Below are 16,483 nucleotides of genomic sequence, written 5' to 3'. Positions count from 1 at the left end.
CATGGAGCAGCACTCTTGACCCTGGTTCTGGAGCGGTCCTTCATCAGACAGCCACGGACCCGTCCCAGCCATCCAGCAGCGCTGCAGCAAGTGGGCCTGCCACACAAACTGGAGACCAGGAAGCTGGTCCATCAGGTGTTCCCCTTTCCCAGTCCTCTACCTCTGACCCTTTTTTTTTTTTTTGGGGGGGGGGGGGGGGTAGGGCTCTTCCCGGCAGCGGCAGAGGGCCTCGGACAGGTCACTTGTGCCCGAGTTTTTGCACTTGAGCTCGGTCTTTCATGATGGACGCAAGGCGATGGGTGACCGACTGGATACTGCCATTAGCCATATGAATATATGTATCCAGGAGGTCACCAAAAGCCTTGACCAAGTGAAAGCCGACCTCCAGAAGCTAGCGCATCATTTTTTAAATCAAATTGAACAGGGCATGTCGGAACACCTTACTCCTGATCTCCAGCTTAGTGTCATGCAGGCCTGCAATGCTCCTTACGTGCAGGCTATGCAGCAGAGTCGGTATTTTCAGCAGACAGTGGCGGCATATCCACCTGTATATCCACCTGTGCCAACACTGTCAAGCTGGACATCAATGCCGAGCTCTGCTGCATACCACTGCACGGCCACCTCCATTCCAAGCACTGCCGAACACCACTACAGCACCACCACCATGCCGAGTGCTGCTCCTGCTTGGACCGCCTTCACTGCCACCACCATGTAGCAGCAGCACCCGGATCAGGACAGGTCGGCCACCATCACCAGGTCCCAGCTGCAGCAGCACCCGGATCCTGGCATGCTTTTCAGCACCATCATTCAGCAGCAGCACCCGGATCCTGGCAAGCTTTTCACCACCAGCAGCAGCACCCGGACCCTGGAATGGTTTCACCACCACCAGGATGCAGCACCAGCGGCACACGGACCCTGACAGGTTGGCCACCATGACCAGGCCACAAAAAATTAGCCCACCGAGGCTCCCCAGACCGCATCGCCGTTCCCAAAAAGGGAAACAAAATAAAAAACAAAGGACCATCTCAATTCCTCCCCCCTCACTTCCCAATGTGTCTGTAATGTCAGGTTTGTCTCACCCTTCCAGTGTGTCTCTGCCCTCTCGTGCATCAAGCCCCATCCCTGAACTCCCAGACCCCACTACTTTAATTGCCCCTTCTCCTGCCACCCCTGCGTCGTCCACATTAAGCCAGGCCTCACAGCTACACACCCCATTTCCGTCACTCTGCCCCAAGCAGGCATAGTTAGATTAATTTGTTAAAAAATAAATGTTTTTTGCCCCCAATAATGTTTGGTTAATTGTGTATTTCGCCGCCGGCAACACACCGTGCGCCGAATAAAACACTGCGCCTCACACTTTATTTTTTGTCCAACTCATAACTCCAGTAGTTAAGTAGAACACTGCACCTTTGTGTGTTTGGTATAGAGCTATGAGGTGGCCAAAAAAACCCAAAACTACTTGTATTTTCTCCATAATCTCTTCAGTCTGATTAATCTGTGTCGCAGACTGAAGAGAAAATGTTGGTAATACAAAGCAGAACTATACTCAACAGGTCATGTGTCATAAATAGTGAGTTCATGATGCACAAAACTCTGCGTTATGAACTCATTATATATGACATCTGACCTGGTGAGTAGAGAACTGCCTTGTATAACCTCCATTTTTTTTCTTCAGTGTACGTAATCTATTTCACACAAACCGAAGAGACGATGTAGGTCATACAAGGCATATCTATACTCACCTGGACAGGTGTAAGAAATAGTGAATTCATGAGGCTGTTATTTTTGCCTCATGAATTCATTATTTCTGACACCTGACTTGATGAGTGTAGATCTGCTTTTTATTATACCTCCATCTTCAGTCTGCGTCCAATAGATACTGCAGAACAGAATCTGGACGTAATGACGTCAACTACCTTTCCACTATCAACATAAGTGGTTTTTAGAAGAAATACATAGGAGACTCAGTCAAGATAGCAAAACACAAATTTTATTACCAAAAAATATTAACATTTAAAACATAACTGGTACAGGCCAAAACCCAACAGGAAATTTTACACAATATTGTCTTGCCATGCCACACGTCCAATATCAGAATCAAAATAGGCAGCAAATTTGTCCCGCATGTGGCCAACTTCAACTGTTGACCGCAGCGGGTCATGCTTGTAATCTGGCAATGGGTTTGCAACAGGTTCATCCAGTTCAATGTTGGGTCGCTCTTTAGCCATTATGTAATTGTGGAGAACCACACAGGCTTTGACCACCTCATCGACTGTCTCCATTTTTAGATTAATGGCTGTCGCAAGAATGCGCCATTTTGAGACAAGAATCCCAAAGGTGCACTCCACTGTTCTTCGGGCCCTGGTCAGTCTGCAGTTATAAATCCTTTTAGCGTGGTTAAAGTCCCGACTGGAATAAGGCTTCAGTAGGTTTTCACACATCTGAAAGGCCTCATCCCCAACCATAACAAATGGCATCGGTGGGCCTTGAGTGTTGGGAAGAGGTCGTGGCAGTGGAAAATTAAAATTTCTTCCATACACACTTCGGCCCATATCCGAGTTCTTGAAAGTCTGTGAGTCATTCCCACGGCCAAAAGCTACAATGTCCAAGGCGATGAAGCAACAGTCCGCATCTGCTATCGCCAAGAGCACAACTGAAAAATATTTTTTGTAGTTGAAGTACTCCGATCCAGTTCTGGCGGGTTTGATAATGCGTATGTGCTTTTCATCCACAGCTCCCAAACAGTTGGGGAAATCACACACCCTCCAGAATTTTTCAGCAATTTCAATCCACATGTCCTCCGTGGGTAGGGGTATAAACTCATCCCGGAGAACATTCCACAAAGCCCGACAGGTGTCCGCAACTATTCCGGACAGGGTGGAAATTCCAAGCCGGTGCTGAAAGTGGAGGGATGATAAGCTATCTACAGGAGCCAGAAATCTGAAATGAGAATAAAAAAATAAATTTACAATCAATTCCATTTATGGTGGTGTTTAGCTAAAGACCTAAAGGAAAATACAAATAATACATAGCAGACCAATAATAATTATGACTGGCATTTGTTTAGAATTATTACGTACCTTAATGTAACCAGGAGACGTTCCTCTGCTGGAATCTCTCTACAGAGCTGGGTGTCCTGTCTCCGGATGGCTCCTTGGACACGACCAAGCAATTCCCAGAAAGAGTCTTGAGACATCCTGGTATATTCCGGGAATTTGTCCGGGTTGGCATTAAGCTCGCCATATAGCGTGTGGTAGGCTCCACGGCTCTCCCGGAGTTCAATAATGGGGTGTCTCCAAAATCGCCTACGCCGTGTCCTTCTGTCGTTCTCTATTTCTTTGTTGCTCCCAAGCAAACGCACAGGCAAGAAACAGCTTGATGCTTAAATCTAGGTTGAAATAAAAGCTCTCCATGCGAAGATCCATCATGACACAGGATACAGTAGCAAACTGTGAAGATTTTAGCAGTCCAAGGGTCTATATACAGATATTCTATAATACACGCCCACTGTAGTCCCATTGGCGGTGTCTGTTAATCTAGATTTTGTTTCTGTTAAATTTTTCACCATGCGTACAAAACCACATGCAAAAGCGTGAAAACACCGCGTTTTTTAAACGCATGCGTTAACGTATGTACGCGTTTCAAAGTGTTTTTTCCTTCATTTGCGGTTGCGGATTAAACGCTGCTTATTCTAACGCAAATGTGAAACTAGCCTTAGACAATGTCCTCAAAATGCCGCCTTATGATTTGTGTAGACACTGTTTTGATGTCTTGGGCTTGGTATGTGTTGTCCAATTTTACTTGAAGTACAGAATGGATTTTGGTGAAACCAGTAGTTGTGTCCTGGGAGCTGTTTTTCAACTTGACAACTCCAAAGCCCATTTTAGTTGTGCTGTTGAGTTGTTAGCAGCCTGTGTGGCCTAAACGTGTATCATGTATTTTACATGTAGTCCAAGTGTGCTATAAGCATACACTTTGCTGAAAATAACCCCTTTTCCTTTTTGGAAACCATTTTGAAATGAATATTTCTTCTGTCTCCTGGTTCTTGTTAAAAGATGGTGAAACTATTTATAATACTAAGCCTTCGGGCTCCTTGCCCTGCTGGAAAGTGGATTTACCTCAAGGCTGAATGACAAAACAAAATAATATTAAATGTGTATCTTGCAGCCAGAATACTCTCCTACTTCTCACATGCTTCCTCATTTTTACACAGCTGTCAGGCACGGTGCCAAAAAGTAGGGTGGTGCCATGTCATGGCTAGGTCAGTATCCTCTCATAGACCTAAAGTTCACGCTCAGGGCCTGGATCGCGTTTTGCTGCTGCCAACATGTGCATTTACGGTACATTTGTTTCTTCCCTGGAAGTTGGTTACTTCTTGTAATAAAGTGACAATGACCCTTCCTTAGGCCACGGTCACACATTCGGTATTTGGTCAGTATTTTACCTCAGTGTTTGTAAGCCAAAACCAGGAGTGGAACAAATCAGAGGAAAAGTATACTATAAACACGTCACCACTTCTGGATTTATCACCCACTCCTGGTTTTCGCTTATATATAATGATGTGAAATGCTGATCAAATACTTAACATGTGAACATGGCCTTATGATAATAGGTATTGGTACAGATGTACCCAAAACAACTTGGGGAGAGAGGGGCAACAATTTGCAACTTGAAATAATAACAAAAGAAACCAGTTAGCCAGTGGAGAAGCTGCTATAAAGTGCAGCTTTCCATTCTGACTTGTAGGAATGGGTCTCTGCTCTCTTATGCCAGATTTCCTAGTAGGACACAAGGACAAGAGAGGTCTTTGAGACAAGCCTTCTGAGGGCTTGAGTTTCCTACTGATTATTGCATGTTCTGTTGGCATTCATTTGTTGATGCATGTTACAGTGTCTTCATTCTTCTTCTTTAGGCCTCCTATCTGACACCATGCACTACTATCGATACAGCACAGCGGAAGTCAGCTGCTGTTACAAGTACCTTCTCTTCAGCTACAACATCATATTTTGGGTGAGTTTTAAATGGTACTGTATATCTAAAGGGATACATCATAATTGTCATATGCTACAATTGTATTGTCCAGGAGAAATGTGTGTGTATATACATTATATGTGTGTATTTGAATTGGGGTAGATGTGTCTAATCTCTGCTAATGTTCTCTCCCTAGCTTTCTGGAATGGTACTTCTGGGAATTGGTCTGTGGGCTTGGAGTGAAAAAGTAAGTATTTGCATACTTTCTTTCTGACTAGTTAAACAAGAATCAATCATGATTTCCTTTTCAATGGAAGTGGCAAAAAAAATGTGCTAAAGGGAACATGTCAAACTCCTACCGCCAAAACATTTACCATGTTTTTCAGACTATTAGGGTAACGTGTCCACGTTCAGGATGGCCGGCGGTATCGCCCCCTTTCTGGGACGCAATGATGCCGGATGTGTTAACTGTACACATCCGGGATCATCGCACCCTCGCATAGCGCCCCGTGATATTACTTGCGGCGACGCAGCGTCGCCGCAGGTAGCACGGGCATGCTGCAATCTGAAAAGACGCGCAGCATGTCCGGAGTCGCAGGGAAGTCGGATGCGTGTTTCCACGCATAGTGGACACGGGATTTCATAAAATCCCCTCCACTATGCTTTAACATCTGGACGCTGCGTGTTTGACGCTGCAGCTCTGCGCAGCGTCAAACAAGCAGCGTTTACTGACCGTGGACACATACCCTAAGTGTTTTTCAGACTATAAGACGCTGCCGCACCGTACCATAAGACACACCTAAGTTTTTGAGGAGGAAATTAGGAAAAAAAAACTGAAGCAAAAAATGTGGTCAATTCTGTACTTAAGATCACCTATCCTGGTAAATATGGTCCCGTCATCCCCATCCTGGTATGCATGGCTCCATCCTTATTCTGGTATGATTGATTGGCCCAATCCATTTCCTGGTATATTTGATTGGCACCATCCCGTTCCTGGTATTATTGATTGTCCCCATCCCGTTCCTGGTGTGAGTGATTGGCCCCATCCCAGTCCTGGTATCCATGGCCCCATCAGAAAAGATTAAAAAAACAAATCTTTAGGGTAAGTTCACACAGGAGCGTTTTTGCTGCATTTTTTTCATGCTAATTTTCAGCTGCTTTTTACAGTACCAGCAAAGTCTGAGATATCAGAAATCTCATGTACACACATTGGTTTTGTGTGTGATCAGTATTTTGTGCTTTGCTGCTTTTTTTGGACATAGAACATGTCACTTCTTCGTTTTTGCTGCGTTTTTTTCAGCATTTTTCCACCATTGACTTGAAAGGGTGTTGAAAAAACACAGGTATTATTGTTTGCTGCTGAAAATTCTAGGACATTAGCATGGACAAAGAGGAAAAAAACGCAGCAAAAAAAACCACAACAAAAATGCACCTAAATCTGCGTTTTTGACTCAGCTTCTTTCCTTGCCAAGAAAATAAGGTTTTGCTGCAGAAAAAAAGCAAAAACGCCCCGTGAACTTCCCCTAACTCTTACCTTCCTCCGCTCCCTCTGTCGCAGCGTCCTGCTTCGGTGCCAGCAGCTGCTTAATGCTTGTAAGCAGCGCATGGCAGGGACATCATGCGCTGCTCACAAGCAGAGCATAGCTGCTGGAATACTCACCTAGTGTTCATCAGAAATCGCGGTGAGTATCCATTCCTCTTCAGTAGTGCGCACTGTCAGCCTGCTTCCTGCTACTGGGGCCGGAGGTCACGTGTGCCGATACTTAAAATAAATGAATATTGAGAATATTCATTTCTCTTAAGTATCGGCACACATGACCGCCGGAAGCAACAGGAAGCTTACAAGCATTAAGCAGCTGCTGGCACCAGAGCAGAACGCTGTGACTGCGAGGGAGCGGAGGAAGGTAAGGGTAAAGGTTTGTTTTTTTTAATCTTTTCTGATGGGGCCATGGATACCAGGATTGGGATGGGGCCAATCAATCATACCAGGTTGCCAGGAAGAAATGAACATTCATTGCCCTCCACGCCCATGGGTGTGGAATGCAGTGCATATTCATTTCTCTTTAGCAGCGGGCACAGGAGTTAGCCACAGCCGCCGGGTCCTGCCACTGTGACCCGCTGCTCCGACGATACCGCTCCTCCACCTCCCCACAACAGCCAGAGCCAATATATCCAGACTATAAGACGCTCCCCCGTTTTCCTGCACTTTTTGGGAGGAACAAAGTGCATCTTATAGTCCGAAAAATCCGGTATATGATTATTTAGCTGTTTAAAAGATGAGCCAGTTGGTCCATGTTTGACCCCACTAGTCCAGGTCTTGACTCATACTTACTGACTCGGTGTTTCAGGTTATCCACATGCACATTAGTGGCAATAGACTCTATATTTTGTATTGAAGCATCTAATGAGCATGTCCAAAAGTCATTCTGAGGGGCAGCTGAGACATCACCTGTTGTGATTGGTGGATCCTGTTTTATCCGCTGTGTAGAGAGGTTGGGCTGTAATTGTAGTCCTGCCTCTGATGATAAGCTTTGCTGAAAACTCTTCCTGAAAGGACAAGAAGTATGAGTGTTAAAAAGCCCCAGTGCGTGAAAGCACATATTACTAACTTTTGTTACGGTTGGTTGTTTTGTTTTTTTTCTTTAAAGGGAATCTGTTACATCTAAAAATGTTAATTGCAGGTATGGTGATAATCTGCAGATAAATGGCATATACATCATGTCTGGCTGTATTAGTTGAAGAGCAGCAACAGGGAGAAAATGAAGTTTAAGGGTATGTTTCCATGGCAGCGCTTTGGACGCAGCACATGTCTGCTCCGTCCAAAGCGCTGCCGGCTTTTGTACACGCGTGATTCCCTGTGTGTTCATTGAAATGTGTGGAATCACCGTGCCCAATACATTGGACAGTGATATTTATCTTGTGGAGACGGAGCGTCTCCACAAGATAAATAGACATGCTGCGGTCTGGAAAGATGCGCTGCATGTCTGGTTACGCAGGGAAGCGGGGGGTGTCCCGTGCACACATAGTGAAGATGGGATTTCACGAAATCCCCTCCACTATGCTGTAACATCTGGCCGCTGCTGCTGTACACAGCGTCCGACCCGCAGCGATTACTGACTGAGGAAACATACCCTTATTCTTCCTTCAGCTGTTCCCTTCCAGACAATCCGGGTGGTGCAAGGAGCTGATACAGTAACCACTTACTATACAGCTGTAATCACTCCCCATACAGAGCAAGTTATCAATCAGAGTGCTGTGAGTGGTTACAGGGCACTCACTACGTAGTGATCAGTTACTGTAATCACTGCCTGCATGTCTGTCACTGTAAGGAACAGCTGCAGGGAGAATAAAAGTTAATTTTCTCCCTGTAGCTGCTCCTCTATTAATGCAGCTAGACATGATGTAAATGCTATTTATCTGCAGATCACCAGCATGTCTGTAGGTAAATAATGTTTCTAGATTTAACAGGTTCCCTTTAAAAAATGACATGTAAAGTTTTTTTTTTTTGACTAATGACGATTATGCTTTTATGAGGATATCAAATGAGAATATCAAGTCGATGTTTTGAGGGGCTTAAGAAGATTGTATCAGCAATTACATCAGTGTTGCAGTAGAAATACATTGCGATACTTCTGTATTGCAGCTTATTGTCTTGTCCGCTATTTCCAATTACATTTGTTTCCCGTGTAAGGTCTTCTTGTCCTGGGTTAAATAACGTGTAGCCCCCATCCCCAGAGTCCAGCGCTACCTCTCACTGCTCACTTGCTGCAGCAGTGATGTGATGACTACCTTGTGCATAACTGCTGCAGCCAGTTACTGAGCTCTATTGCTCGTACCATCTAAGGCTAGTTTCACACTAGCGTTGGTAGCAGCTGCGGAGGGCTGCGGACTTCCTCCGTGAAGCCCCGCCCTCGGCCGCACCTCCGCTGCTAGCTCCGCCTATTTCCGCACGCGGCCGGCATGCGGCCTGTGTACCTATCGTTAACATTAGGTATGCAGGTCGTGCTGCAGTGGGTTGCCGCGGCATGTGCCATCATTGCTGCTGCCAGTAAGCGGAGACTGATGCTACTCGCTGGTCATATGTTTAGCTTGGCTGTGGAGGTGGCATCCCTTATATCCCACGTGACAATTGCAGCCAATCATTGGCCTAAGCAGTGTACATCACTAAAGAGAACAAGGGTAATGCCAATGCTCATTTAAAGTGCTTTTGGATCCAGCGTGCACAGAACCACGAGCCGACAACTCGTGCTGGCAAATGCAGAAAAGGAAGCTGTTGATCCTGTCCACTGCTTTTAATTCTTTTTGATGGAATAAAGATTATTTTAGGAATTTTATCAGAAGCTGGAACTTTTTCTAACCTTTTCTACATCACTATGTGAAGCGCTGTGGAACGAATAGTGCTATATAAGTGAGTGAAATAAATAAACTGGCTAACAAATTCCACATTAAAATATAGTCTCACCTCCTGATGTGCAAGTGAGTGACGCTAACCGTTGTACCCTTGTATGCTGAAATCACCACTCAAAAAAGCTTGAGTGGGGCATTTAATGTAAGGTCCCTGCCCTCGGTCTTATACTCACCCTCTGGCATCTTCACTTTTCTTTTGCACCACTTTGTTCCCACGTTGCCATCTTGTGACTGCAACTTCTGATTGATTGGCCGGAAGTCAGAAGTTATGTCACAAGCTCGCAATGCAAGTCTATGAGAACCAGAAGGTGACGCTCATAGACTTGTATTGAAGAGTGACCTCCGGCTCACTCCATGAAACATTGGAGCAGTTCGGCAGGTCACAAACTGCCGGAGATTGACGGAAGTGGAGGCGATAGAAGTGGAAGAACACGACAGGTGGGTATGAGTCTTAAGGTACCTTCACACGAAACGACATTATAACGATATCGCTAGCAATCCGTGACGTTGCAGCGTCCTCGCTAGCGATATCGTTTCGTTTGACACGCAGCAGCGATCAGGATCCTGCTGTGATGTCGCTGGTCGCTGAATAAAGTCCAGAACTTTATTTGGTCGTCCGATCGCTGTGTATCGTTGTGTTTGAAAGCAAAAGCAACGATACCAGCGATATTTTACACTGGTAACCAGGGTAAACATCGGGTTACTAAGCGCAGGGCCGCGCTTAGTTACCCGATGTTTACCCTGGTTACTAGCGTAAAATGTAAAAAAAACAAACAGCACATACTCACATTGCGTCCCCTGCAGTCTGCTTCCTCCTCTGACTCAGCGCCGCAAAGTGAAAGTGAAAGCAGCACAGCGGTGACGTCACCGCTCTGCTCTCACTGTACGGCGCTCAGTCAGTCAGGAAGTGGACGCAGGGGGACGTGAATGTAAGTATGTGCTGTTTGTTTTTTTTTAGATTTTACGCTGGTAACCAGGGTAAACATCGGGTTACTAAGCGCGGCCCTGCGCTTAGTTACCCGATGTTTACCCTGGTTACCAGGGGACCTCGGCATAGTTGATCGCTGGAGAGCTGTCTGTGTGACAGCTCTCCAGCGACCAAACAGCGACGCTGCAGCGATCGACATCGTTGTCGCTATCGCTGCAGCGTCGCTTCGTGTGAAGGTACCTTTAAGTGCAAGGACCTTAGATTCAAAGCATCACACAAGCAGTAAAAAAAAAAAGTCCTTGTGGTGAGGACATGCTCCTACTAATAGAATTAAGTTCTTTTGTTCTAGGTCACTGGAGGAAGTGGTTCATTGTTGTGCTGAATTTGTAAAGCTGTTATTGTGATGTAAAATAAAAAATATTGTGCTGCCGTGTAGCCAAAAAATCTGTGTAAATGCTCTTATACCCAGAAAGACAAAAGTACTTCAGGAGTGATACCTGTACTGGCTAACAAGAAAAAATATAGTTGTACACTTTCAGAGATGATTCTACATGGACAAATTTCACACCTCCCACAGACTGACAGTGTGGACACTCTTCACTCCTCCAAGGCTATCTCCAGATATATACTAGTTGATTCAGTGCACACAGGCTGCAATAGTTCTCGGCAGTGGGAACCCTGTGCACACAGGACAGGGTTCTCATCACTGAGAACAATGATTTTTTTTTTTATGCTACATAAAAAATTATTTTACCCTATGAACGAGTGTTTTGCTTGTAATTGTGCACTTTCTTTCACCCACACAGCGAAGTAGAGTACAATCTTTTGTTCAGTCTGTATCCTCTCGCACCTGTATGGCTGGACCATGTACTGCACTTTGACAATCAGGTACTGGTCCTGTAGCCTGGTCATCTCCCACATGTAGTTGAAGACTAAGGCCATGTTCACACTTTGCAGTTTTTACCGTGGAACCGCCGCGATTTTGATGCTGCGGGTCCGCAGCAGTTTCCATAGCGTTTCCATTTACATGTAAACCCTATGGAAACCGCAAACCGCTGTGCACATGCTGCGGGAAAAACTGCGCAGAAACGCAGCGGTTTAAAACCCGCAGCATGTCACTTCTTTGTGCAGAATCGCAGCGATTCTGCACCCATAGGAAAGCATTGAACCGCTTACTTCCCGCATGGGGTTGTGCCCACGTTGCGGGAAGTAAGCGGATAATGTGAAGGTGGTACCCGGGGTGGAGGAGAGGAGACTCTCCTCCAGGCCCTGGGAACCATATTTGGGGTGAAAAAAAAGAATAAAAATAAAAAATCATGTTCTACTCACCTCTCAGCGCTGCACGCGGCCGGCCGGTCAGAGTTGCTGTGCGAACAGGACCTGCGGTGACGTCGCGGTCACATGACCGTGACGTCGCGGTCACATGACCGTGACGTCACGAAGGGTCCTTCTCGCACATCATCTTTGGAACCGGACCGCCGGGTGCAGCGCCGAGGAGATCCGGACATCAGAGGGTGAGTATAACCAATTTTTAACATTACTATTGATTTGGCATATTGCTGCATATGCAGCATCAATCGTATAGGCGGAAACCGCGGAACAAACCGCGATAAATCTGCAGGGATAACCGCAGCGGTTTTGCCCTGCAGATTTATCAAATCCGCTGCGGGAGAACCCGCAGAGGTCACCCGCAAAGTGTGAACATGGCCTAAGCGTGGGAAGAGGTTCTATCGCTTTTGTGATCCTGCTATGCTTGCTTCCCTTGATCATGATGGCAGATCTTGCGTCAAAGAAGTCTATTACAGAGCTGCTTTCTCGGCGCTCTTGTCTGTTTGGGACCACATTAGACAAGATAATTGCTGACGCCAGTGGTGGTAGGAGCACCCTTCTTCCTCAGGCCTGGGCTAACAGAGACTAGGGGCTTGACACTTTTTTGATTATTTAGTCAGTTTCCAGCACCAGTGGATTCCAGCTGTCAGGTTAAGTTTAAGGCCTCCCAGGGAAGAAGGAGATCATCTTATAGGCCTACACCCTCAGGACATCTGCAGGGTCTGGGGGGTTAGCCCTTTGGTTACAGAATTAACCGAGGAGTCAATGCATGAGGATATGCCCACACTTTGGAATTCTGCCATCTCCTCTTCCAAGAGGCATGGCTGGTGTAGATCAGCGATGTTTGTGTCAGAGAGGTCATCACCTCTGGTTGCAGAATAGAAATTATTGCCTTTCTGTGGGATCTGTTTTTCATATCTCGTCCCCCAAGATTCCCCATCATAAGAACCAGTTTCGATCAGCATTTATCTTCGCTGCTTCCGGCAGGAGTAACTACGAGGGTTACTCCTACAGCTTGGATTAGCGGGTTTTACTTAAACCTTTTTGTCATACCCAAGGAAAACTGCTTAGTGCTACACATTCTAGATCTAAGGCGATTGAATAAGTAGATTCAGCTGTGCCATTTCAAGATGAAGTCCCTCTGCCCTGTCATTGCATCTATTGAGCCTGCTAAATTTCTGTCTTTAAGATATTCAGAATGCTTACTTGCATATATCTTTTCAGCTCATCAACAGTTTCTTTGCTTTGCTGTCAACTAGGATCACTTTCAGATTCTGGCCCTCCTGTTTGGTTTGGCCACAATACCCATAGTGTTCACAATGGTCTTTGCCTCAGTTATGCCACTGCTTTGGATCCCTTACTTAGATGATATTATCCTTAAGGCGCTTTCCTATGTGGAGAGCCTTCAGATCGTTCTAGACTCCTGAGCTCCCTTCTGGTGGACTGTCAACAGGGCAAAATCCTCTCCGGTCCCAATACAGCAACCGTGGTTTTTGGGGATGATATTTGACACGATTGAAGCATTAGTCTTGCTTGCGGAGGAGAAGAGATCATCTCTCAAGTCCATCATTCGGACCTTGAGACGACCTGAGAAACATCTCCTCTGTTTCTGCTTGAGAGTTTTGAGCAAGATGGTGGTTGATGTTCAAGGTAGTCTGTTTGGTTTGCACAGTTTCTTTGAAGACCCCTTTAGAATGCCAGTCTGTCTTATTGGAACAGGTAGGTACAGTCTCTGAAACGCCCCATTCGCCTTCTCTTCTCAGCTGCCAGTCTCAGACGGTGGTTAACATAACCTCTGTTAGCTCAGGGTCGCTCTTTTCACCTCATTCAGTGGCAGACCCTGATGATGGACGCCAGTTTTTTTGATTGAGGCAGTCTTTTAGCACTTGTCCATTTAGGGAGCATAGGGCAGTGCACAATCAAAGCTTTGGAACTCAGTGCTGTCAGCCTGGTGCTTCGGTATTGGCAGCACCTCCTCTCAGGATTACCAGTTCAGATTAAGTCTGATCGTGCCACTGCTGTGGCTTACATCAATCGTCAGGGTGGAATATGGAGCTGGTCTGCCATGTCAGAGGTCGCAAGCATTTTGAACTGGGCAGAGGACTGAGTACCACTGATCTTGGCAGTGCACATACCCTGGGTAGACAAGTGGGCAACAGAGTTGTTACGCCACAAGCAAGTAGCCGCAAGAGAATGGGCAATTCACCTGGAGATACTTTAAGCAGATCTGTCATCAGTCAGGCACTTTAGATGTTGATTAATTGCATCCAGGCTAAACTGCAAAGTGTTAAAGATTTGTCACCAGGACTGCATATCCTCAGGCGGTTGATTTTAATTGATCAGTCACCACTCCATTCAGATGGTCATATTCCTTACATAGTTATTAAGGTTGAAGTCCATCTAGTTCAACCCATAGCCTAACCTAACATGCCCTAACATGTTGATCCAGAGGAAGGCAAAAAAAAACATGTGGCAAAGAGTAAGCTCCACATTGGGGAAAAAAATTATTTCCCGACTCCACATACGGCAACCAGACTAGTTCCCTGGATCAACGTCCTATCAAGGAATCTAGTGTATATACCCTGTAACATTATATTTTTCAAGAAAGGCATCCAGTCCCCTCTTAAATTTAAGTAAGTAATGAATCACTCATTACATCATCATACGGCAGAGAGTTCCATAGTCTCACTGCTCTTACAGTAAAGACCCCGCGTCTGTTATTATGCTTAAACCTTCTTTCCTCCAGACGTAGAGGATGCCCCCTTGTCCCTGTCTCAGGTCTATGATTAAAAAGATCATCAGAAAGGTCTTTGTACTGTCCCCTCATATATTTATACAATAAAATAAGATCACCCCTTAGCCTTCGTTTTTCCAAACTAAATTGCCCCAAGTGTAATAACCTGTCTTGGTATTGCAGACCCACCAGTCCTCTAATAAACTTGGTCGCTCTTCTCTGCACCCGCTCTAGTTCAGCTATGTCTTTCTTATACACCGGAGACCAGAACTGTACACAGTATTCTAAGTGTGGTCGAACTAGTGACTTGTATAGAGGTAAAATTATGTTCTCCTCATGAGCATCTATGCCTCTTTTAATGCATCCCATTATTTTATTTGCCTTTGTAGCAGCTGCCTGACACTGGCCACTGAATATGAGTTTGTCATCCACCCATACATCCAGGTCTTTTTCATTGACGGTTTTGCCCAGAGTTTTAGAATTAAGCACATAGTTATACATCTTATTACTTCTACCCAAGTGCATGACCTTACATTTATCCCCATTAAAGCTCATTTGCCATTTATCAGCCCAAGCTTCTAGTTTACATAAATCATCCTGTAATATAAAATTGTCTTCCTCTGTATTGATTACCCTGCAGAGTTTAGTGTCATCTGCAAATATTGAAATTCCACTCTGTATGCCCCCTACAAGATCATTAATAAACATGTTAAAAAGAAGAGGGCCCAAAACTGACCCCTGTGGTACCCCACTGCTAACCGCGACCCAGTCCGAGTGTGCTTCATTAATAACCACCCTTTGTTGCCTATCCCTGAGCCAGCTCTCAACCCACTTACACATATTTTCCCCTATCCCCATTATTCTCAGTTTATGTATCAACCTTTTGTGTGGCACCATATCAAAAGCTTTTGAACAGTCCATATACACTACGTCCACTGGGTTCCCTTGGTCCAGTCCGGAACTTACCTCTTCATAGAAATTGATCAGATTAGTCTGACAGGACCGGTCCCTAGTAAACCCGTGCTGATACTGGGTCATGAGGTTATTCCTCTTCAGATACTCCAGTATAGCATCCCTTAGAATGCCTTCCAGGATTTTACCCACAGTAGAGGTTAAGCTTACTGGCCTATAATTTCCGAGTTCAGTTTTTGTCCCCTTTTTGAATATTGGCACCACATTTGCTATACACCAGTCCTGTGGTACAGACCTGTTATTATGGAATCTTTAAAGATTAAAAATAATGGCCTATCAATGACTGTACTTAATTCCTGCAGTACTCGGGGGTGTATCCCATCCGGGCCCGGAGATTTGTCAATTTTAGTGATTTTTAGACACCGCTGTACTTCCTGCTGGGTTAAGCAGGTGTCACTTAATGGGAAATTTTTGTTATCACTGATCATATTGTCTGCCATGGGATTTTCTTGTGTAAATACTGATGAAAAAAGTCATTTAGCACATTGGCTTTTTCCTCATCCACCATTTCCCCCAGACTATTATTAAGGGGGCCAACACTATCATTTTTTAGTTTCTTAATATTTACGTAGTTAAAGAATATTTTGGGATTATTTTTACTCTCTCTGGCAATGAGTCTCTCTGTCTCAATCTTCGCTACCTTGATTTGCTTTTTACAGAATGTATTTAATTTTCTGTATTTATTTAATGCCTCCTCACTACCTACTTCCTTTAAATCTCGTAGTATGGATTAGAATGGCCATTATTAACGTTTATAAGGCATGGGCCTGCACCCCTCCCCCCCTTTCAGGATTAGGCTATGTTCACACGATCCTTTTTTTGATCCTTTTTTTTTTCAGGTCCTTTTTCCATGCAGGGTACAGTCCAATGTTACTCTATGGAAAACAGAAACCGCTGTGCCCACTATCCTTTTTTTCTCAGGCAAATCCGCGAGGATTTGCCTGCAGAAAAAAAGAAGTACCATGTCACTTCTTTCTGCGGATTCAGCTCCTGTTTTCAACAGGCACCAATAGGAAAGTGCTGTTGAAAACCCGCAGAGGAATCTGCAGAAGAAACTGCAGGAAAATCAGCAGTGCAGTTTTGCACTGCGGGTTTTCCAAATCAGGACCTGAAAAAAAAAGGATCAAAAAAAGGATCGTGTG

The 16,483-nt window shown here is 45.1% G+C and overlaps 1 protein-coding gene across 1 annotated transcript in view; it reads left to right on the top strand.

The window, feature by feature from the left end:
- TSPAN14 (tetraspanin 14) overlaps positions 1-16,483 on the top strand; it is a 67,440-nt gene that overhangs the window by 35,221 nt on the left and 15,736 nt on the right. Inside the window, exons 2-3 of the mRNA XM_077259359.1 lie at positions 4,913-5,010; positions 5,168-5,218. Of these exons, the coding sequence (XP_077115474.1) occupies positions 4,930-5,010; positions 5,168-5,218 (132 nt within the window). The 5' untranslated portion in view covers positions 4,913-4,929. The remainder of the gene's footprint in view (positions 1-4,912; positions 5,011-5,167; positions 5,219-16,483) is intronic.

Source organism: Ranitomeya variabilis, chromosome 4 (assembly GCF_051348905.1).
Source record: "Ranitomeya variabilis isolate aRanVar5 chromosome 4, aRanVar5.hap1, whole genome shotgun sequence".
In the NCBI taxonomy this organism is placed as follows: Eukaryota; Metazoa; Chordata; class Amphibia; order Anura; family Dendrobatidae; genus Ranitomeya; species Ranitomeya variabilis.
The sequence above is the reverse complement of the archived record's forward strand: the minus strand, read 5'-3'. Positions and strand labels throughout refer to the sequence as shown.